General features: G+C 41.6%; 1 protein-coding gene across 2 annotated transcripts in view; it reads right to left on the reverse strand.

Moving 5' to 3' along the window:
* Positions 1-24,501, reverse strand: part of LAMA3 (laminin subunit alpha 3) — a 271,191-nt gene that overhangs the window by 18,568 nt on the left and 228,122 nt on the right. For both annotated transcript variants that reach the window (XM_058438557.1, XM_032152640.2), the window contains 12 exons: positions 23,642-23,812; positions 21,941-22,092; positions 21,641-21,803; positions 21,080-21,213; positions 19,850-19,994; positions 15,494-15,613; positions 14,961-15,094; positions 8,243-8,360; positions 7,718-7,858; positions 5,196-5,335; positions 4,109-4,240; positions 2,468-2,621 (listed from right to left, as the gene is read on the reverse strand). In XM_058438557.1, the coding sequence (XP_058294540.1) occupies positions 2,468-2,621; positions 4,109-4,240; positions 5,196-5,335; positions 7,718-7,858; positions 8,243-8,360; positions 14,961-15,094; positions 15,494-15,613; positions 19,850-19,994; positions 21,080-21,213; positions 21,641-21,803; positions 21,941-22,092; positions 23,642-23,812 (1,704 nt within the window). The remainder of the gene's footprint in view (positions 1-2,467; positions 2,622-4,108; positions 4,241-5,195; positions 5,336-7,717; positions 7,859-8,242; positions 8,361-14,960; positions 15,095-15,493; positions 15,614-19,849; positions 19,995-21,079; positions 21,214-21,640; positions 21,804-21,940; positions 22,093-23,641; positions 23,813-24,501) is intronic.

Below are 24,501 nucleotides of genomic sequence, written 5' to 3' on the forward strand. Positions count from 1 at the left end.
GAGATATACCTAATGTAAATGACAAGTTAATGGGTGCAGCACACCAACATAGCACATGTATACATATGTAACAAAACTGCACGTTGTGCATATGTACCCTAGAACTTAAAGTATAATAAAATATATATATATAAAAAGAAAAAATAAAAATAAAAATTTAGTTAATATGGAAAAAAAAAAGAGTCTTAAGTTTGAATCCTGACTCTACCATTTACTGACATGGTGCTCTTTGGCAACCTTTTTTTTTTTAACCTTTTAGACACTCAATTTCCTGACCTGTAAGGTTGGCATTTGATTCTGCTCTCAGAGGGGTGTGTTGAGAAGAGAGAGAGAGCATGAAGTCAGTCTGGTGAGGATGCATGCAGCATGTCTTGCACCCGTGAGTCCCAACCACATCCTGCCTCCAGCTTTGGGCTTCTGCTTGGGCAGCAACAATACTCACTCAGCTAAATTTGACCCACACTCCAGACCCAGCTCCTGGGGCACCTCCTCCAGAAGAACCCTCCTGATTCCCATGGTGGGAAAATTCCTGCCACACCACTCCTGCAGCATCTTATGCCCTTTCATTTAGGTTTTCATTAGCATGCATAGTAATAATAACTAGCATTTAATGCATACTTACTATGTGCCAGGTACTTTTCTAAGTATTTTGTGTTTATTACTTCATTTAATCCTCACATCAACATCATGAGTTATTACCATTATTTATCTTCATTTACATTGGAGCAAATAGACCCAGAGAGAGGTTTAACAATTGCCCAAGATCACATACCTAATAAATGGTAAAGCCGGATGCAAACCCAGGAAGTCTGACTCCAGAGTCCAGTACTTAACCACTAAGCTGTGCTGTATTCTCTCTGCTACTGGGCAGAGACTAATGTCCTATTCCATCCAAACTGGGGGCTTATGCAAAACAGGAGGAAATAAAATAGTGTATTCGCTAATATTTTCCACATTAATAGCCCCAGTCCTACCCTATCTGCTGAAGCCCACACAGAGACTCCTGACAGTCTCCCACCAAATTTCTGCACCTAGGTGTCCTGCAGACTCCTGTCACTCAATACACCACAAACTCCATTCATTCTCTTTTCCTCCAAATATTTGTCCTTCTCCTATCTCCATGGAGAGGACATTTCCATCCATCCAATAACCCAGACTGGGTGCCTCAGAATTATTTTAACTCCTGCCTCTCTCTTGTCTTCCCAATTCAATTATTGTCTGAGTCATGTGTATTCTATCTTGTAAACAGATTTGAATCCATTTGCTCTCTCCAGTTCACCATCACTGGGCTAATTTAGTCTCTCAATAACTTTCAGCCTTACAATGAAAAAGTGAATATATGACTTCATTTTTGATGGGGCAATTCTAAAGATGTTCCCATAATGGGAAAATGACAGCCCTTCTGGATTTATGAAGTATATTTCTTCTTAATAGCATAAAACATGTATTTTATTAGGTATTATCTGCTCATGCTCTCCCATATCATTGTGCAGTGGGGAAATATTGGTACAGAAGCAGCATGTGGTTGACATTAAGTGGAAAGTGTATTGAACAGGAGCACATAGCTCTCAAGAGGCCACAGGCTCCTGGGTTGGAACTCCAACTCCACCTTCCATCTGTGGGAGCTTGGGCAGAACTGCTTACCTTTCTACACTGCAGTATAAGGTTATTGAAGGATTTGGTAAGAAAATCCACTTGGAGTGCATAGTGCAGTGCCTGGCGGATCCGAGGTGCCCACTGTTATCCATTAACCATATTAATTGTAACCTCAGACTTGGGAAAGTTACATTGTTGACCTTGAGCAGAGCAAGGAGCTCCTTAAGCCCTGATCCTGTGTTCAATTCATCACAGTGTTCTGCTCCTCCAAATAAGGAGTTTCATTTCCTCAGTCCCTCTCAGTGCTGTACTTCAGAATCACCTGGGGAGCTTCACAAACTACCGATACACCCACTCCATGAGCATCTGACTTAATTGGGTCGGATGCAACCTAAGCTTTGGGGTGTTAAAGCTCCCCAGGTGTTTCTAGTCTGCAGTCAAGCGTACACCACATTGGTTTTGACAAGGCCCAGATGTATGGGTGTATCTTGTCATAGGAGTTGCATCAGAGCAGAGGGGAGGTCTGTGGGCAGGAAGAGGAGCATGGCCCTTATATTGTATAGAAAAACATAGGACCTGCTGGGGACACAGCAGAAATGTTAAAACAGCAAGACATTAGCTACAGAAATTAAGAAACCTAAGTCATGGTTCTGTTCTGTGAGTGCAAAACTTGCCAACTTTTCTTCAAGATGCAAAATACAAGCTAAAAAGAAAACCACTTCGACATTTTGGTGTGATTAAACTGTTGATAACCCATCAATCCCACTTCATGGATTGGTGAGCTCTCACCCCCTTCCCCAATATCTCCCACAAGGCAGGTTCAGGGGAATCCTCCAAGGAGTGAAACCCAGGGTTAGGTTTGGACACTTACCTGGTTGATACGGAAAGTCTTGGTCTTGTTAAACCTGGTAGAACCTTTAAGCAACATTAGAAAAGGTGGTTTGTTTAAACTGCAGCCTCCCAAGGACACATCTCTCTTGAGAGAGTTACTGGTCAAATCTAGGACTTCGGGACTCAGTGATAACCTGGAAAAAGAGCAGAAATGAAAGATGCTGCCAAACTTGGACATGTCGAGGAAGACCCGCTGGTATAGAGAGCTCATTTCAAAAACTACATGTTTTGGGTATGAAGAGGGGTTGGTTAATGGGTACAAACATGCAGTTAGATAGAAGGAATATGATCTAGTGTTTGGCAGCACAATAGGGTGACTCAAATTAACGATGATTTATTGTATAATTTAAAATAGCTAGAGGAGAAGATTTGGGATGTTCCCAACACAAAGAAATGATGAATGCTTGAAATGAAGCACATTCCAGTTACCCAGATTTAATCATTACACATTGTAGGCCTGTATCAAAATATCACATGTACCCCATAAATGTGTATTAATACAACTGTTATGTATCAATAATTTTTTAAAAAATTCCACATTCTTTTGGTCATGGTTCCTAGGGAAACTTTCATCTCCTACTTTAATATCACCTCTAGAAGTCGGAGAGGAGCCCAAGAAACCTTTATTGACCCGGGATTGTGGCAGAATTGTGGGAGGGCCAGGATACTATAGTTCTGTCTTTGAAATGGGTGTCATATGGAAATACGAAAGTAAAATGTGCACAGAGGGGGAAGTTGGGCAATGGATGATACTGAATGATGGTAAATATAAGGAAACTTCAGAGGTGAGTTTATGGAAGGATTTATCTGACTATGAGGAGGAAAGTCTTGGACAAATTTGCTTTATCTCACGATTCTTGTCCAAGCCTTATCATGGCAGTAAGCTGTTGCTAACAACCCCGGGCCTTCCCCATCCCTCCCACTTCCTGCTCCAGTCCCTGAATTAGATGTTCAAGGAAGATGTTTCATCAACCAGGAGGGAAATGAGAACTCTAAGCCTCATCCTGGCCAAGGAGGATGGAGCCCTAATGGGTGGGAGGCTGTCATGGTAGCCTGAGAATTCCAGCCTGAGGTTCATAGCCAGAACAAGGCCATCTCCTTACTCTGGAGAAGATTTTGCCTCTTATCTAAAAACAATCATTTTGTATCAAAAGAAAATATGTAAACACTTGCATGGAAGCCCCAAGCCCTACTCTCTCTCTATTAAATATCACGTTCAACGTGGTGATTTAGTTTCCTAGCACAGCACTGGTCCATGCAATTCCTTGGCCTTGAAAACCGTGGAGAGCTGATTAAATCTAATTGCACAATCTTGATTATAATGCAATAAAATTTCAGTGAATACTTTTCAGGGCCATAATCTGAAGTTAATTTTAATTAGGCCTTTTCCAAGGTTTCACGCTAACGCTGCTCCTCCAAAAGGAGGCCGGGCCCAGGAGTTTTTTGTGGATTTGTTTTTTAATGGGTGTATCTTGCCAAAGATGGCATTTTGAAAGACTGTGGTATGCAGGTCTCATGCAGCATACGTAGACAAAGCTGACTTTGTTAACTGGACCAAAGAGATACCCTTCCCATGGGCGGGCCATTCTCATCAGTTACCCACAAAGAGAGGATCGCCTACCTCTGGACAAAAACATTGCTAATACAACCCTCAAAATTGCTCCCGCCCAGACGCAGAGACTGCTGGGAACTTGAAATGGGTTTTGGCCTTCCGTTATTTCTCAGAGGCTGGTCATCGATGAGAAGCCGTAGTCTGAAAGGGAAGAAAAGCAACTCATGGGTGAGAACTGCTGAAAAAAAGGCCCTTGCCATGTGGCCAACTCACTGTCTAAGACTCAGATTCAATATTTGTTATCTAAAATAACTAGAGAAACCAGACTTTATTTTTAAAGAGCATTATAACTTTTTTTATGTATTTTCTTTTGCACATAACATTTTTATTAAAATGGGTGTATCTTGCCAAAGATGGCATTTTGAAAGACTGTGGTATGAGAGCCTCATGTACAGAAAGTGCACAGGCTATAAGTGTTCAGCTCAACGAATTTTTGCAACAGAAATACACCAACATTACCAGCACCCAGATAAAGAAATAGAATAGAGTAGCACCCCAGGATCCCTGTTGTGCATTCCCTTCAACTCTATAGCCTCCCTCCCTCTATCCTGAATTCTGATGGAATGGATTAGTTCTTGCCTGTTTTTGAACTTTGTATAAAGGAAATCATATGAGATGAACTTTTATGTGTGACTCAATGTTTTCCACATTATGTTTGTGAGGGTCATTCATGTCATTACATATAGTTCTAGATCCTTCTTTCTCATTGCTTTATAGCATTCCATTTTGAATACACCACAATTTATCCATCCAACTGATTTATTTTTAAAATTTTATTTATTTACATTTTATTTTATTTTATTTTTCTTAGATACATGGTTTCACTATGTTTCCGAGACTGGTCTCGAACTCTTGGCCTCAAGCAACCCTCTTGCCTCAGCCTTCATAGTTGTTGGGATTACAGACATGAGCCACCATGTGTGGCAATTTTTTTTATGAAGAAATTGATATGGAATAAGGAAGAAGGCCAAAACTTATTAGTGAAGTATTTTTGGTATCAAGGGCAAATATTTTGCAAAAAGACACCAGAAAATTCCATTAAACGAAAGAGAGTAAAACTCACTCACGGCTCTGACAGAAGTATTATTCCACTCACCCAGAGCTGTCGCTTATTACGGATACATAATGCAGTAAACCATCCATATACGTCTGAGGAGATTTAAAAATTGGGCCGCCGCTATCCCTGGTGCTCAATTCAATGTAACCATCTTCCAGAGTGACCTGCAGGCTGCTTGTCTGAAATCATCATAGAAAATACCCATCAACTAATTTGCACATAAGGATTATGCCTGTATCTGTACTGAATTTATCATCCAAACCATGTATAAAACAATCAGGATGTTTTGACCCAAATGCTTTGAGTTTGCTTTTTGCTCTAAAGATTATTTTTTGCATATTTGCCTCCATGTTTATAAATATAAAAATCTTATGCAAATTATGTCAACACCAATGAATTTGTCAAAATCATTTTTTGGACCTACATTCATTAAGCCAATTTAATTTCTCAATTGACTACACAAAACAGTTAAATCATTTCTAAATTTTTCTATTTTATCTTCTTATTATTATTATTTGAGACAGAGTCTTGCTCTCTTGCATAGGCTAGAGTACAGTGGCACCCTCCCAGGCTCAAGCGATCCTCCCACCTCAGCCTCCTGAGAAGCTGGGACCACAGGCGCACACCACCACAGCCGGCTAAGTTTGTAATTTTTTGTAGACACAGAATCTCACTATGTTTCCTAGGCTGGTCTCAGACCCCTGGGCTCAAGAGATACTCCTGGCTTGGCCTCCCAAGGTGCTGGGATTACAGGTGTGAGCCATCATGCCCAGTCTAAATTTTTCTATTTTTATTTTTCTTTGGCTGAAGTTATTTCTATCAGGATCAATTCGTTGCTAAATAAATTTTACAGCAAAGACTCAATTCCTCAATTTTTAATATAAGAATATTACAGTGATCTCTTCAATCATTATAAATTTTTTATTTCCTAATCATTATTTCTGGGAAGTCCAATTCTTCATGTTGAACTCTGAAGATGTAAATTTGGGCAAGATAATTTGACTCTTCCTGTCAATCACTAATTTTAAAAATGTGCAGTCTCAGCACTTGTCATTTCAATTTTGTGTTTTTTCTACCAAGTATAATTTCTGCAGTTTTCAACAAGATGTGATTCTTTAGTAAGATTTCAGTCTAAAACAAGTTTTACAGTGTGTGATTATAGCCATTGTTGATTTTACTTTGCGCTGACTTTTTTTCAATTGGCAAAATTCATTATGAATTGCATAAAATAATGCTAACTTATATGTATCTTTAGCTAACCCATTATGAAATTGAGGGCCATGTCCCTATGCTGTATCCAGGATTCTCCCATTGTCCAGGGTGGATCTAATCTTTTGCTAACCTAATTCTTCTATCTGCTCTCGATCATTTTGTGAATTGTGTACTAACTGTTCCTACACGTGGCAGAGGAAACAAGTGTTAGGTATCATAAGAGCTAGATCAAAACATCCTGCTTTCATGGAAAAGCCACCCCCACAGTCTAAATGTTAGCATGCGCTTCTTTAGGGCTCATTTTAAAAATAAAACCTCAGGGACTGGTGAGCAAGCCGCCAAGAGAGGGGCGGCCTTCCTGATATTACAGAGCCACAGAGTCAGCCACCAAGAGAGGGGCGGCCTTCCTGATATTACAGAGCCACAGAGTCAGCCACCAAGAGAGGGGCGGCCTTCCTTATATTACAGAGCCACAGAGTCAGCCACCAAGAGAGGGGCGGCCTTCCTGATATTACAGAGCCACAGAGTCAGCCATCAAGAGAGGGGCGGCCTTCCTGATATTACAGAGCCACAGAGTCAGCCATCAAGAGAGGGGCAGCCTTCCTTATATTACAGAGCCACAGAGTCAGCCACCAGCCATTTTCTTGACAGATGCTAGAAGTCTGTTGTGCTCTGCAATCCTAAATAAACAAATTTAGAAATAATCATACTCTACTTCTATTTAAAAATTCCATTCATTCCACAAATACTCATTTCTAAATATTAGGTGACTTCTATAGCTACATAACCACACTAGCTAAATCCACTTAAGTTATAGATGGTATCTCCTTGTGGAAGAGAATTTATGTGGCTCTGCTGTACATGAGGAAAGAGAAAAGGATCTTATTTTCTCCAATTCCCCAGGTATAAATATTGTCCAACTAGCTGCTGCTGCTGCTGCTGCAAAAAGGCAATCTGGAGAGCTACCTTTAATGCAATTAAAAAGAAATCATAGGGACACACTCTGATTTTCTTTCTGAGCTCTGAAACTTTAAGCTACGTTATTAACTACAGTAGTTATAATCCACCTTAACTCTTATTACAAAATATACCTGAAAAGAATAAAAATGAGTCCGTGAATACACACAAATGCAAGTCTGTAAATTATAATGTTACTTTCTAAACTTGATTTCTTTGAGGACCTACCCCAGCGTGGGGAATAACGTTCATGGTTGAACTATACAATAGCATTTACTGTGATGATAGAAAAAATGTACAACTCCACCACTTTCAAACTCTCTCTGTTGTTTTTAACATCAAATTTTGAGTCAGGTTTAAATCTTGTTTGATATTAATGCACTATTGCATACCCGTGTCTGATGATTTAATAATATGCCACTGGGTTCAAAGGTCTGAAATCCAAATGAGGCCTGGAGGTGGTCAGTAGGTGGTAAGCCCAAATTAGTGAAACTCAATTGTCCTCCTCTGGAGAATGAGGCAGATCGCACAAGCTGAAATGCAAACATGGAATAAATTACTGGCATTGTAATCATTTCTTGGCTGAAATACAGTACCTTACCCTATCTCACTTTACCCAAACTGATTAATGTGATTTATGTAACCTCAGAAAGAAAGAGAGCTTACTTTTCTGCATAATAAGTCAGCAATCATCGGTAAGTTTTTGTGTATGTAGTTGGTCTTCCTACTTTCCTACAAATTTAATGTGCAAACCTGAAAAGGTTCAGCATCTTGCAAGCACATGGGGAGTGTACATGAGCCAGTTCACTGTAACACTGTGTGCTATCAGAAAGAAGTCAAAAGTTGCTGCGTCAATGGATACAGAAGGTGGGTTGGCTGGGAAGTACTCCTTCACAAGGTTCTGAACCTTCACTTACCTTCCAGTCTTCCGAGCACTTTTTGGTTACTCCCACAGTATCATTCAATCTAACGACACCACTGGTTTTCTTCAAATTTTTCATGCAGCCTCGGAAAGCAGGTGTAGAAATGTTAAATCTGATTAGGAACACAAATAAAAGGAAGAGATGGATCATGTCAGGCTCACGTGAAATCAGAGCTGAAACGCTGTGCTCTTTAGTACTTTTCACCCATAAATGAGTATGTGTTTTATGTTTATCCTTTCCCATGGGATTCCCATAATGCTACTTATTTTATGATGCTGGGAGAACCGACTTCCTTTCTGTATAAGTTTACATTCCCAGCTTTAAAAATGCAGACAACAATGTTAACAGAAGAATGGCCAGTGGCCGCAAAAGGTACAGAGACAGAGAAGATGCACAATATCTAGAACTGCCCATCCCTCCCCCTGAAGTGACAGCATTGTGGGTGGATAGGACATATATTAATAAGTTAATAGATGATATGATATACATATACATTAATAAAGTAATAAATCGTTTATAGGAACCAGGAATGCTCTAGAAAACTTTTTCTCTTTTTTTTCTGTTCACTGTTAAGTTAGCCACTGTAAAGTCAGAAGAAACAAAGTGTTACTTTTTGGTTCTATTCAATTATGAAAAATGTAGCTTGATTTAAGCAATGCCAAGCTGAAACAATGGAACACATTGTCTGGGTTCATATGCTGCTGTATCTACCACCTCCTACCTGTGGGCAAAGGTTTATTGCCAGGATTAAAAAAATTAACAGGCCAGGTGGGGTGGCTCATGCCTGTAATCCCAGCACTTTGGGAGGCTAAGTCAGGTGGATCACTTGAGGTCAGGTGTTTGAGACCAGGCTGGTCAACATTGTGAAACCTTAACTCTACTAAAAATACAAAAACTAGCTGGACGTGGTGGCAAGCACCTGTAGTCCCAGCTACCCGGGAGCTGAGGTTGGAGAATCACCTGAACCAGGGAGGCGGAGGTTGCAGTGAACTGAGATCGCGCCACTGTACTCCAGCCTGGGCAACAGAGTGAGACTCTGTCTCAAAAAACAAAAACAAAACCGAAAAAACAAGTTAACGTACAGCAAGAGCTTGCAGCAGTGCATGGCACCTGGGCGTGAATGCTCAGCAGGTGTTTCTGAGAGGCAAAATTGTGCTGCTCTGGACCAGCCAAATTGCCTGGGTTCAAGTTCTGTCCCTTCTGATTGAACAGGCAACTTTTCTCTGTGCCTGTTTCCTCATTTAGACAATGGGAATATGTGAATCTGTTTCACAGGGTTGTCGTAGTCTAAGAAAGTTAATATATGTAACACACTCAAACAGTGTTTTGTACAGAGTAAGGACTCAATGTGAGATAGTCAAGTTAGTAACTACTCCCATATTACTGCTCTTATATAATGAGAGCAATTTCTAAAGCAGCTCTTTCTACATGGCCCCAGGGCATTTCCCCTTCGATTTGACTTCTGGATCTGTCTGGAGCTGAATGCACATAAAGCATTCACACACATGAACTAACTGAAGTCCAGGCAAATATTTGTGTTTCTTAAACAAATGATGTACTAAGAAAACCCAAAGCTGATTTCATTCTAAATCCCTAATGCAGCTTATTTTTCTAAATGGAAAGGTGTCTGCATTCATTTTAATCCAATTCATTAGAAACAGTTGAGCTATGTGTAATAGACCTAAAATTAAATTTCATTAAAAGGAAAAGAAAGAAACAAATCCTCACTGGCATTACAGTATGAGCCTAATTATTTTATAAAGATGGCCTTTTGCCTTAGAAGAGGAGGAGGGTTCATTTTCATTCCTGGAGCTTGCCTATTTATACATGGTTTTAGGTCAATTCTTCTTTGGGTTTCAACATATCTCTTGGACAACAACATTCCAGATGTCCCTCTCTCCATAGATTATTGGTCAAAGAAAGAAGGTTGCAGAAAAGGAAAATAGTGGGAGAGAAAGGCAGTTAACAGATACAGACCACCTATTTTTGCACAAAGCTCTATGAATCCAACTTACAATAACCTTTTGAGGGGGGTATTTTCTCTTTTATATTATTTTATTTTAAGTTCTAGGATACATGTGCAGGAAGGGCAGGTTTTCTTATCTAACATTTATTGAGCACTGGCCATGTGCTGACCTCTGCTAATTCCTTTACACACTTTGAATCTTCCAACCACCCTAAGAGATAGGCAGCTACTATGCCCATATTATAGATGTAGCAATGAGGCTTGAGAGGTTAAGGCCTTGCCTAAGGTCACACAGTGGTAAGTGGCAGAGCTGGGGTCTGTACTGTCAGTGTGTCACACAGGTTAGTGAGGCTTGAAGCCCTTGCTTTTTATGCTTACAGTTGATATTCCTGCAGCACTTGGAAGTGATCATGCCTTCTTCTAGAAGAGTTATCTACAGCAGAAGTGTTAAAAAGGAAGATATTTACTTCCACTATTCCTGGGGGGGTTCTTGTTACCTTGGCTTACCTGAGGACCTACAGTTCTACATTTACTCCAGGATACAGGGTCTGAACATACTTGCTAGAGGAATGTGATTGCACTAGGGCATGAATTGCTGTGTTAGCGGGTTCCTGCGTTGGGGTATTTATGTATACTTTGGGCCAACCTGTCCACAAAAGCTTAGCCAGCTCCATGGCTGCTGCAGGCCGACTTCAGAGAGCAAAAAGAACAAAAGGCAGCCCTAACCTCGGTGTTGGGTACTTAGTCAATGTTGAATAGCTCCTTGATTGATTTTTACTCTTTGGATCATTTTCATTTTAGTGTTTATTATCACACTCCGTAAACAGTGTAGTAGGTCCTCAAGAAAAATGCCTTCGTTGGTGTCAGACCCTCTGGCATTACCAGGGATGATTTGCTCTTCTCCTGGGAAGGAGATGGGATTAACAGAATGATTTCTGATTATAATCCGAAACAAGCCATTCCAAGATCTGGGTCCCCATTCCCAAAAGAAACACTACAGTGAGAGGGGGAAAAAACAAAACATGCACAAAATCCCTTGAGCAAAGCTGATTTAGTGATTACACTTGCTTGCTTTGCTCCACATTAGGTTTGAGAATTTTGTCTAAAAGGTCCCTCCATTTATGCCAGGGACCAGAACACTTCTCTGCTCTGGAAGAGTTGGCTGGTTGCCCCTACAGAGCTTGGCTGTGGATTATCCATGGAACTCCTCTGTGCCCACCCCACCTCCCAGTGACTCATGCCCAATGGCAGTTTCAGGAATCTCTGGGCCACCAAAGACTTCACCAGAGGGATGAGGCAACACCCAGAACAGCTGATTATTCCTTAGCATTTTGCTTTTGAGGGAGTGAAGGGCCAGTGAAATCTTTTGACTGGCCTCTATCTCCTGCATTTTCTATGTTCCAGTGATTTTAATAAAAAGTCAAAATATAGGCTGGACATGGTGGCTCATGCCTGTAATCCTAACACTTTGGGAGGCAGAGGCAGGTGGATCACCTGAGGTCAGGAGTTCGAGACCAGCCAGACCAACATGACAAAACCCTGTCTCTACTAAAAACACAAAATTAGCCGGGCATGGTGGCAGGCACCTGTAATCCCAGCTACTCAGGAGGCTGAGGCAGGAGAATTGCTTGAACCCAGGAGGTGGAGGTTGCAGTAAGCCGAGATTATGCCATTGCATTCCAGCCTGGGCAAGAAGAGCAACACCTCATCTCAAAAAAAATAAATAAATAAAAATAAAAATAAAAATAAAAAAAGTCAAAGTATAAAACTTGCCCAGAAAAAGGAAGCAGTCCCTTGTTTGGAGGATCCCAAAATAAGTTACTAAGAAAATTCTAGGCCAGGTGTGGTGGCACATGCCTGTAATCACACCATTTTGGGAGGCCAAGGTGGGTGGACTACCTGAGCTCAGGAGTTCAAGACCAGCCTGGACAACATGGGGAACCCCGTCTCTGCTAAAAATAAAAAAATTAGCCAGGCATGGTGGCACACGCCTGTAATCCCAGCTACTCAGGAGGCCAAGGTAGGAGAATCACTTGAGCCCAGGAGGCGGAGGTTGCAATGAGCCAAGATGGCGCCACTGAACTCCAGCCTGGGTGACAGAGCAAGACTCTGTCTCAAAAAAAGAAAGAAAATTCTGGACTGGGCACAGTGGCTCACGCCTGTAACCCCAGAATTCTGGGGATGGGAGGATCACTTGAGGCTAGAAGTTTGAGACCAGCCTGGGCAACACAGCAAGACCCCATCTCTACAAAAAATTGTTTTAAAAAAGCGAATTCTCTATGTATATGCATCTCTGTATCTACCTATTTCTTTAATGGATGGAGATGAAAAGGCGAATAAAGGTTTAGTGCTGAAATAACCTCAAGTTTTGCTGAGCCAAAACTAAAGCCACCTCTTTTGTGGTTCTACCTACTGCCCTTTTCTAGAAAACCTGGATTGACTGGCATCCACATCACTGTCTAGGGGCCTTGTGTTAATATCATGGAAACACAAACCACCCACCAATGGGTTCCTTATTGCCTCAACTTGAGAATTCCTCCTGGCTCTGGGTAAGCCCACTGGCCTCTACCACCTCAGTGACTACCTGGCCCTGAGCTTCATTTACCCTTCTCCAGACTGGCCTCCTTTCTGGAGGCCCAGGCCGTTTTGTGCACCTGCTTGTGGGCATCTCCACCTGGCTGTGTCTCAGGCTCCTGGACTAAGCCTGTGTCAGACTTAACTTCTCACCCCACTCCTCCGTTGGTGTGTTCCATCTGCCAAGGGCTTAGCCAAAAACCAGGCATCATTCTTGACTGCTTTTCCCCTTTATTCCCCAACCCAAGCCATTGTGCAGTGCTGCCCATTTGCCATCCTAAATATATTTGGAATCTGATCCCTGTTGCTCACCTGCACAGCCACTCCTTGGGCCAGGTCACCCTCATCACTCACCTCTGTTAATACACTCGGCCTCCAGCCACTCTACCTGCCTCCGACCTTTCCTTCTCTAATCCAGTCTCTGCCCTGCACTAGAGTGAGCTACTGAAAACCCAAATTTGGTCATGGTCTTTCTCTGCTGAAGTCCCTCCAATGGCTCCTTACTGTGACTTTCAAGGTACTCTGTGGTCAGGCCCCTGCTGCCCACATCAGCCCCATGGGGCATCCCTATCCCACTTCCTGTTGTACTCCAGCTCTTTGCAAGTTCATGCTTTCTCTATCCAGCTTTGGTGCTTCACATACACTGACTGTTAGCATCTCTCAGGTCCTAGCTGGAGATCACTTTCCTGATGGCCCCAGTTGGATTCGGTTCCCTCCTGGGCTCTGTCAGCACCCTGAGCTTCCGCCTACGGCACACGTCATGTTCTCCTGTAGTGACTCTCTCTCTTCTGTTCTTCTCCAGGCTCCACCCTGCTCATTGTTGCCTTCTTGGCACCTGTCACTCTGCCTGATGCCCATTAGGCACTCAATAAATCCTGTGTAATGAATGAATAAGTGGCAACTCTTAAATATACTCAAAAGTACTCGAAAAAACTGAGTACCTTAAATGATTTTATTTTATTCCATTTCATGGAAATAAAATCAAGCTTACTGACAATTCAGAACTGGCTATTCATGGCTGAATTGCTATTTGATATTGATAATATTAAATATTAATATCATCTCACTGGCTCTGAATTTCTTCATTTGTAAAACTCAGGGGTTACATACCAAGATCGGCAAGGCTCCTTCCAGAGCCCAGGGAGTAAAGCTGTCACCCCCAGGTTCTGTTGAAGTGCCCAGCTTTCCCGTTTGCATTTTTGTCTTTGGAGGCAACCCTGACAACTTTAAAACAAAGATTAGTGCCTTTGTAGAATGGCACTAATGTCCATGTAGAATGGACAGATGCCCACATGTATAAGGACTCTAGAAGAAAGAATACCTTGGCATGACACCTTATAAATCATATTCTAGTTCCTTCCAACTGATGTGTAAGTTAGCAAAAGACTTAACTAGCTTCAGATCTCGTATAAAAGTCATCATAACCTAACCTTCTGGGAGCACTCTTACTTAGTCATGAGGCTGCACTAATCCTTCCAGGATATGTTCTGTCCACACACTATCGTCAGCTATCTAAAAGCCTTCCAGCAGGATACAAATTAGCAAAATGTAAAAGTTAGTTTTACGTGCATTCCAAAATGGTGGGATTTTTCCCATTCAGATAAAGCTTTACTGCCTTTCACATTAATTCATTCATGTGTTCAATCATCCAAGAAACAGTTACGTACCAATTCCATGCTCGATAGCACGTAAGGAGCAGCCGATGCCGAAGTGAAGGAGACATACTGTCTCACATTCTTCCAGAGGCTCCCTGAAGGTGGCAACCTCAGCTTTCGGTTCCCCGGGGATGTCTGTCAGGCCTTGGGACGCCCACGCTCTCCTATGCAGCCTTCAAGGGCCCAAGGCCGCAGCCTTCAAGGGCCCAAGGCCGCAGCCTCTGTTCTACTTGCTGCCAGCATTGTTAACCCAACTATATCCTTCATGGTCCCTCCCCTCCCGAGAATGACAATGGCGGTGACACACAGTTCCCCTACCTTCCTTCTTTCCACTGCCCAGTCTCATTATTCAGGATTTAAATCTGTTTTACTCTGTTGACTATACTGTTAATATGGAAAAGTTAACTTTTTGTGTTTGTTTGTTGGTGGAATTAAAAATGGCAGACCAGATTTCTTTTGGTCACAATCATAACCACTAAAAAAGGCTTTAAATCTGGTTTTAAAAAAATCATCTTACCTTTCCCTGATTGCAATTGGAATTCCTCCCAGATAATATGTGTTGAAATCAAATACTTCACCATCAATTATAGTGTTTTGAACATCCACATTTATCCACATACGCTTTTGGAGTTTTCCAATTTTGATCTGAATCTGAAATAAATGAGAGATGAAGCAGCAAGCCAGGGAAAATAAGAGAATCCTATTCACAGGGGTTCAGAACTATCATGTTTTTATTTATCCTCCTCCAGATTCATTTATATACATAGTAGGAAGGCTCTGAGCAGTAGCGTTTTTGGATAAAAATATGATACTAGAACATTTTGATAGAAATGTTTGTATTTGAAGTTAACCGTGTTTTATAGATATCATGTATATGTTATACATTTCATGCCAAAATGTGCAAATTTTAAAAGGATATAACCCTCAGTTAACATCCATAAGTTTATCTGGTAATAGGAAGGGTTTTATTTATTTATTTGGGGGCACTGACTTACTTTTAAAGGACTAAGGACATTTAACAATTCAAGTAAACAGACTCAAAGGGTGTACCGAATGGTCTCTGCCGTTGTTTATGGCATCTCCAACTCCTCTCTCTTTTGGTGGCTCTGAATTCAGCTTGTATCTCACCATGAGCTTGCCATCTTCTATATTTAGAGATATGAAGCGATCCTAGGACAGGGGAACAATGCAGATTACCAGAAGGCTTGGCTGAAGAAGAGGCAGATCATTGGAACTCCCGTTACTCTCACGGAACCCCCTGCTCTCAGCTTTAGCTGCTGCCTCAGTGAAAAGGGATAACGGTGCTGCAACAGCCACCTCACGGGATGGGATGATGGTTCAATATCGTAAGTCACGTTAAATGTCACGCACAGTGGTTGGCACACAGGACAGACACAATAAATGCTAGCTATGATCATGATTTTGTTTCGTGCGATCCATAACTGGCGTGTAAAGATGGAGACTGAAAAAGATACAGATCATTAATATTATTTGAAAATATGAGTGCGTTTTAGAGAGAGGCGTGGTCTTACGCAGACTTCATATATCTTCCACCATCTATTTTCTAACTGATTCTTATGCCTCTGTCTCATTTGTTGGTTTATCCCCTTCTACCTTCCATGTCAGTGTTGGGGGTTCCTCGGGGATCCTACACAGGACTGCTTCCTCCCCACACCACTCCCTTTGCCTTGACAATCACAGGCTCTCCTGTAGCTCCAATCCAGGTGTACCGATGGGCCCCAAATTGTTCTCCCCAGCCTAGACTTGACTTTGGGGCCAAGTCTGCACACGTGATTCCCTTGTTATTACTGCTTTGCTTGCATGACTCACAGAGACCTCAAATTCAGAATATCTCACACAGAACATATGACCTACATGCCTCCCACAGGCTGCCAAGCCTGCCTCTTCTTCCTTAATACCAGGTGCATGCGCTCCCTGACTCCCAGCCTGCCCCCCGCATGCACGTGTGCAGCGCACACACACACATCACCATGCTTACCTTTCCCTTATTGCTGAGCAAGCCACAAACCTAGGAGTCATTTTTTTTTCTTTCATATCCCTTTATCAGAACATAGGAATCATTCTTGATCTTTCCCTCTCTCCCATCCAACATAATCTTGTGAATTCTGCCATTCTTAACTCTCTCTTTATGTCATTCCACCTAGTCTCAGCCACAACATTTTTAGCCAGTACCTGCAGCAACAACCCGCTGGTCTCCCCGTGTCCCCCCGCAAGTCCATTCCCCCCTACAGCCAGAGCAGTCTTTGAAAATGCCAGTGGGAGCCTGCAACTCTCCTCGGCTGTCAGGATGAAGCCCTGACCCCTACCAGATGCTGCGTGGCATCTGCCTCTCTCTCAGCACTGCCTCTGGCTTTCCAGCCCCGCAGACACTGTTCCACTGAGTGCTCCCTGCCCTTCCCACCTTCAGGCCTTCTTCATGCCTCTCCCTCTGCCTGGATCGCCCGTCTTCCCTATCCCCATGTCCTGTTCAAGTGCTGTCTTCTACTGGTCTCCTGATCTCAGAGGAAGCACTTCCTTTGCTCAAGTGTCTTTTATGTTGTACATCCTCATTTCACCCCCAAACTTTTCCTTGATACAGCTCTTCACAGTTGTGATGAAATAAACAACCTATTAACAGCATTCCTTTGCATATGCTTCCCCTCTAGATTATAAAATCCCGGAGGGCAGGAGCCATATCTGTCTTTGTCATTATTGCATCTCCATTACGGTGTGAAACATATACTTGAATCAGCTACTTCTCTAAGATAAGCTGAGCAATTTCTGATTTAGGGCTTGAAGGCTTTGCTTTTACACAGTTCCTTAATGATAAGAATGCCTCTCTTTGAGGTCCAGGGACCGAGTCCTTTTCTAAGAGGAAAATCAGTCCTTATCTGGATCCTAAACCTTGCCTTTGGGAGTCAGCTTAGGTTGATCAACTCATAAACAACAGAGTTACACTAATTTACTGAGAGTCATGAGCCATCCTACTTAAAGCAGATCTCTAGGTCGTTTCTTATGTAATGGCATTATGTTAAGTTTTCTTATTATATGAGTAGTATTTCTGGTTCTTAGTCTCCAAGAACTTCAAATTATAGTACAAAGAAGACCTTCTTTTGTAAAACAACTGCCTTGTCCTGAAGATGCTGGATGACTTCTCTGCTCTGTGTATCCTTCAGGCTGGCTGGGACCTTCCCAAACCATCAGAACTGGTCCAGCCTTGGAATCTCCTGAAGGGTCCAGACCAACCCCAGAGAGGAGAGTTGGACTGGGTCAGTGTCACCACCCTGCAGGTGGAAGGCTCTGGTAAAATCCCAAGCTCCTTATCAATCCCATGTTCTTGGACCACCAGAAAGCCTTTGGGCTCATCCACAGTTCTTCAGAAATACTTCCTGTGAGAGCAACTACAGAAGCTCCTACTCACCGGAGGGTTCAACTCCAGGCCGGCTGTAGGTATAAAGCAGCAAACATCACACCAACTCTCCATCAACCAGCAGATGGTGCTGACGATCACTTGTAGAGTGTCACTTTTCTAACCTAATAGATTTCAGAAGGTCCCTAGGAATCTCAGCTACTTGAAAACAGAGAAGCTTCAGTGTCTTCAGAAGGCAAACATGCTGATAAAGACACAGTCCCACACAGCCTGGTAAGAATCAGATCAAGACGGAAACAGCAGGAAGTCAGTCTAGATCTTAGAGATCCCAGGAAGTTTGCACATGTTCTGAGTCAGAATAAGTAGATTCTTAGGCAAGCAGTGGTTCTCAAAGAACAAAACTGATAATGAGAATAGAACAGGAAAAGGGGAGATTTCTCCCACATTTTGGGGGCATGTTCTCAAATTCCTGATTATTTGCCCTCATTAAAATAGACATCAATGGAACAGAATAGAGAGCCCAGAGATAAAGCCACACACCTACAACCATCTGATCTTTGACAAAGTCAACAAAAACAAGCAATGGGGAAAGGACTCTCTATTCAATAAGTGATGTTGGGATAACTGGCTAGTCATATGCACAAGACTGAAACGGGACCCCTTCCTTTCACCATATGCAAAAATCAACTCAAGACTAATTAAAAACTTAAGTGTACAACCTAAAACTATAAAAAACCCTTGAAGAAAACCAATTCTAGACATAGAAATGCCTAGAAATACCATTCTAGAAATAGGCCTTTGCAAAGATTTCATGATGAAGACCCCAAAAGCAATTGCAACAAAAACAAAAATTGACAAATAGAACGTAATTAAAGAGCTTCTGCACAACGAAAGAAACTATCAACAGAGTAAACTATCAACAGAGTAAACAGACAACCCACAGAATGGAAGAAAATACTTACAAACTATGCATGTGAAAAAGGTCTAATATCCAGAATCTATACAGAACTTAAATAATTAACAAGCAAAAACCAAACAACCCCATTAAAAATGGACAAAGGACACAGACTTTTCAGAAGACATATATGCTGCCAGAAAGCATATGAAAAAATGCTCAATATCACTAATGATTAGAGAAATGCAAATCAAAACAATGAGATACCATCTCATACTAGTCAAAAAGGGAATTATTAAAAAGTCAAAAAATAACAGATGTTGGTGAGGTTGTGGAAAAAAGGGAATGATTGTACACTGCTGGCGGGAATGTAAATTAGTTCAACCACTGTGGAAAGCAGTTTGTCTATTTCTCAAATAACTTAGAACTGCCATTTGATCCAGCAATCCCATTATTGGGTATACACCCAAAGGAATATAAATCATTCTACCATAAAGACAAATGCACACCAATGTTCCTTGCAGCACTATTCACAACGGCAAAGACATGGAGTCAACCTAAATGCCCATAAACGGTAAACTGGATAAAGAAAATGAGGTACATATACACCATGGAATACTACACAGCCATAAAAAAGAATGAGATCATGTCCTTTGCAGCAACATGGATGAAGCTGGAGGCCATAATCCTAAGTGAACAAACATAGGAACAGAAAACCAAATACCACGTGTTCTCACTTGTAAGTGAGAGTTAAACATTGAGTACACATGGACGCAAAGAAGGGCACAACAGACACTGGGGCCTACTTGAGGGTGGAAGTATTTTTTAAGGACAGAAAAACTACCTATTGAGTACTACACTTATTACCTGGGTGATAAAATAATCTGTGCACCAAACCCCTGTGACATGCGATTTACCTATATAACAAACCTGCACCTGCACCCCTGAAACTAAAAATGTTTTAAAAAAATGTACATTTCCCAGCCAACAGAAAGTACAACTGGGTGGAGGAAAAGGATGCAGGTAACATTTACACATTGTTTTCCAGATCTAGTGGGTCGTTTATAACAACCCAGTTATCTCCAAATTGCTAAACAGAATGAATATATTTGGTTGTATCTGGATGCTTGTTATAGATTACCCCGTTTTCTGCGAAGAACAGCAAGCCTCTATCCACGGTGGTCTGAATTGTCTGTCCAAAGGTTGGGATGGGAGCATGTGGTTGAGTTGGAACTCGAGCATAGCCTGTACCTTCAAAATAATTTTTGTCTGACTCTTCCTTCCTCCTGTCAACATTAATCATCATAAATTAGAACACAGCAGCAAATGATCACCATGCCAGTGTGCTTATTAATACAAGATGTTGCTATCTGAAAAATGGAGCCAAGAAAGTGCAATCCAGTTGTCATAATTTTGTTAAAGCAGAGGAGACATCTTTAAAATGTTAAAGCAGCCAGCTTTTTCTCCTGGATGTGCCCTCATACTCTGACAATCAAACCCTAGCTCGACAAAGATGAGTAAGAGTCCCTTTTGGAAATGTCTACTTAGGAAGATGTGGTCTACCAGCTGAAGATTTTGACATGTAAGAGATTATTAACTTGCAATGTAATTTTATTCTGAATAATAAATATTTGGTCCACCTCATATTAGAATATACCATGTCCTTGTAATTGTAGGGAAGGTTAGGAATTCAAGGCAGCAATTTTCAAAAAGATTGAGGTGGAAGACTACCAAAAAAGTCATGGCACACTTTATGAACCACTTTTTTTTTCTTCTCTTTTTTTTTTGAGATGGAGTCTCACTCTGTTGCCCAGGCTGGAGTGCAGTGGCATGACTTGGCTCACTGCAACCTTGACCTCCCGGGTTCAAGCAATTCCTGTGCCTCAGCCTTCCAAGAGGCTGGGACTACAGGCACACGCCATCACACTCGGCTAATTTTTGTATTTTTAATAGAGATGGGGTTTCGCCATGTTGGCCAGACTGGTCTCAAATTCCTGGCCCCAAGTAATCTGCCCACCTCCACCTCCCAAAGTGCTGGGATTATAGGCATGAGCCACTAAATCAGGCCTCTAAATCAGATACCATCTAATATTAAATATTTTGTGGTAGGAGGCACAAAAATTTTCATAAAGACTTTTTTTAAGTGAGAAAACTCCATCTAGTATTTCATACAAATTAGGAAGAGACTACCATAATTAGATCTTAGGGCGGGACTGCCAGTGTTGCATGCACGCATACTTGAAGAACTACTGGCCCAAAGCAACTAGCAACATCAATAGCATCTCACTGGCCCATCCTTTATCATATGTAAAAGTACTGCAAGTTACCAAAACTCCAGTTACAGAGTTTCTGGTTTCTACATTTTATTTACCTTCTACAAGGCTCCACTTCAGTTGTGTTGAGATTGAATGTTTTTTTGAAGTTGTACAAGCTCAGAACATTTTCATTGAGGTCATCTAATTCAATACAACCTTTGTATGGAGGGAAACTTAGTCGACTGGGAAGCTGAAAATGAAATAAAACATCTTCCACCAATTGAATAAAGGACAATAATCAAAATAGTATCAATTAATCACTTTTAACAGTCACTATGGCATAAGGGTTAATTAAGAATGTGAACCCTGGAACAAGATGCCCTGGCTTTGCTATTTACTAGCTGTATGACTGTGGGCAAGTTATTACACCTCTCTGTTTCCTCATCTGTAAAATGGGAATGATCATGATGCTTATTTAAATGAACATACTTAAGCTTAGAACAGTGCACAGAGGAAGCACTCAATAAGTGTTAGCTATTATCGCTAGAACATGCTGTAAGAATGCGTGGTTAAATCCATTTTATATGTAATTAATAATTAAAATAGAGACATGAGGTCATCACCATACCAAATTAAAATTTAAATATTTCATTCAGTGAAATAACATTTACACTTACTTTAAAATCAGGTGGGTAACCTCCAACATAAAATACAACATTTTCAGGATCCAAATTAAGGAGTGTATTGCTATTTCTACCATCCATGTCATAGACTCCGGGTGTTTCTGGTTTACTGGATGTGGCTCCTTTGGTGTAATTAAGCCTTGCAAACTGATAAATTCTGTTTAAAATGAATGGAAAAAGTTGAAGAATTCAAAGCCAAGCCACTAAAAATGGGGTTCAGCAACATGTATACATGGAAGTTTGGTGAGTGCACGTCAGGTTCATGAAAAGCAACAGTCAATCAGACTCTTGTACCTCTGAAATTTCACCCGATCCATAACTGCCTCCTGAGTCTCGCTCTTGGTCAAGATCTGATCCACTTGGAGTTCAGCCTCACGGTCCCCCAGGTTGTAGACACAGGTGAGCTGGCCATCCACAACTGCCATGCCGATGTAGTCCCTGGAAGCCTGGAGACATAAGGGCCACCTCAGAACACTTCACACTGTGGTTTCTCAATTTCCCATCCCAAGAGGATGAGGATACATTTCAAATAACTAACGCGTTTTAGGCAATAAGCCTTGGAGAGACAGAATAAACAAGGTGCAACCTTTTATAGAATAATACAGAATGCTGAGTTAATAATGTGAGAGCTGTCTCTGCTCATGTTATAGGGCACTCATTTATTCGTTCCTCCATTTGCTCAATCTACAAGTATGTGCCAAGCACCTACCATACAGAGGGCCCAGGTATGGACTCAGCCGTCCATCAGATTTTAGTCTGGTAAGGGAGATAAGCCACTTTGCCTCTCCCAGTACCACACAACATCCTCTTAACACTTTGTGCATGCCTCTGTTGTCACACCTCTATGTTATCATGGTTAGTTATATATGCATCTTTCTTCCCTGCTAGAATGTGAGCGCCTTAAGGTAGAAACAAAATATTTTAAAATCATGGCAAAATATCCATAACACTTACCATTTTAACCATTTTAAATGTGCATTGGCATTAAGTACATTCGAGAATAAATTTTTGTTTATCACAAAGCCAGAATGTGACACATAGTAGATATATGGTATAAATTTGTTGAAGGAATAAAGTAATGTGCATTTTATCACAAAACAAAGCAAAAAATCATGATATAAGAAGCTACAAATAAAATGCCCACCTCTTGAAGCATGGAAGAGTAATTAGCAATAGTGTTGATTTTAAGAATCTTTAAATACAAGATCCACTAGTGACAACTAACAATTTACTAATTGGGCAGAATTTTTGAGAACCGTATTTCAAGTATTTCTCTTCCAACAACTGAATCCTAACCCAGTGAGTGATTAGCTTTTCCTCTGACGCTTATGTCAAAGAAATGTATTTTAAAAGGAGGGATTAAAAGCTAAAGCCAGCCATTCAAAATGCCTGTACAGGTAGTGAATTTACACTGATAGTAGTAGTAGTAATGAATTTACACTGATAAAGAGACGGGGCAACTGCTTTTCTTATCATTTTGGCAGGAGAGGGAGGATTCATTCCACTCCAGTCCTCACCCATAATCTCCCCATCCCACAGGCTTGAGGAAGGGTCTGCGGCTGGACGGTCCGAGGAAGAGGACAAGGTCACAATTCCGTGGGGAGGAGCTACTGTCAATTTCCATGAAGTCTTGGTATTGATCCCTGGTAGTGTGGTGTCAGTCATACAACTTGGTAGTATGGTGGGGTGCCAATCATCTTCCCCAGGTGCATATGTTTTTTACATGTACACACACATGCCCATGTGCTGTGCCCATTGGGTAAGGCCTCTTGATCCTCCAGCAACCAACAATCCAGGATGCATGGGAGGCCCCTCGAGGGCACTGCCACAGTGGGGAGGTGGGCAGGGAGGAAGCTGGAGGGATTTGTTGATGTCTCAGTAGGATTTCTGCCTGCTGTGCTAATGGCAGTGATGCAGCTGTGCTACACATCTCAAAAGCACACATCTCGAAAAACCTTGTTTCAAAAACAAGAGAGATGTCCAAGCAATACTTACATCTTTATTTCCAAGGTACATCACAAACATATTCTCAGTACCCCCATTTTCTCTTGAGTTGGGCCTTTGGAGAAACAAGGACAGAGATGTGTATCCTTTCAAATCTTCCAGATCATTTGGCAGTCGGACTTCGACTCCAGATTTACCATTGAACCTCATGGGGACAGCGACCTGTGAGGAGTAAGTTACATGGTTGTCAAACACTGTCCTGTGAAGAAAGCAGGTGTGCTCAGAGAGCTAGTTTGTGACTCGTAGCCATGTATCAGCCTTTCCTGAGTTGTTATGATAAGGAGCAAGGCAATGTGAATGTCTCTAAGCCCTGGATCATAATCTCCAAGACCCAGATTATAAACTCATGAAGCTGTTTCAGGAGCTGTGTCATAAGGCATTTGTGCTTTTTATTAGTCAGGGATATTTGAGCAGTGTATTTAGTCCTCTGTGGCAGCAATAATAATAATGATAATGACAATAATATGAATTACAACCCTAGAAGGTTTTTGTGCAGATGAACTAACATCTATGGTGGCACTTGGCATGGTGCCTGGCATACAATCAGACATGTAATACATTAACACTATATTTTAAGCCAGGTACAGTAGCTCACACCTGTAATCTCAGCACTCTGGGAGGCTGAGGTGGGAGGATCACTTGAGCTCAGGAGTTTGAGGCCAGCCTGAGCAACATGGCAAGACCTCATCTCTACTAAAAAAAAAAAAAAGAAGAAAGAAAAGAAAAAGCCAGGCGTAGTGTAGTATGCCTGTAGTCCCAGCTACTCAGGAGTCTGAGATGTGAGGCTCGCTTGAGCCCAGGAGTTCCAGTCTGCAGCATGCTGTGATCATGCCACTGGACTCCAGCCTAGG

This window comes from Hylobates moloch, unplaced genomic scaffold (assembly GCF_009828535.3).
Source record: "Hylobates moloch isolate HMO894 unplaced genomic scaffold, HMol_V3 SCAFFOLD_5, whole genome shotgun sequence".
NCBI classification, from domain to species: Eukaryota; Metazoa; Chordata; class Mammalia; order Primates; family Hylobatidae; genus Hylobates; species Hylobates moloch.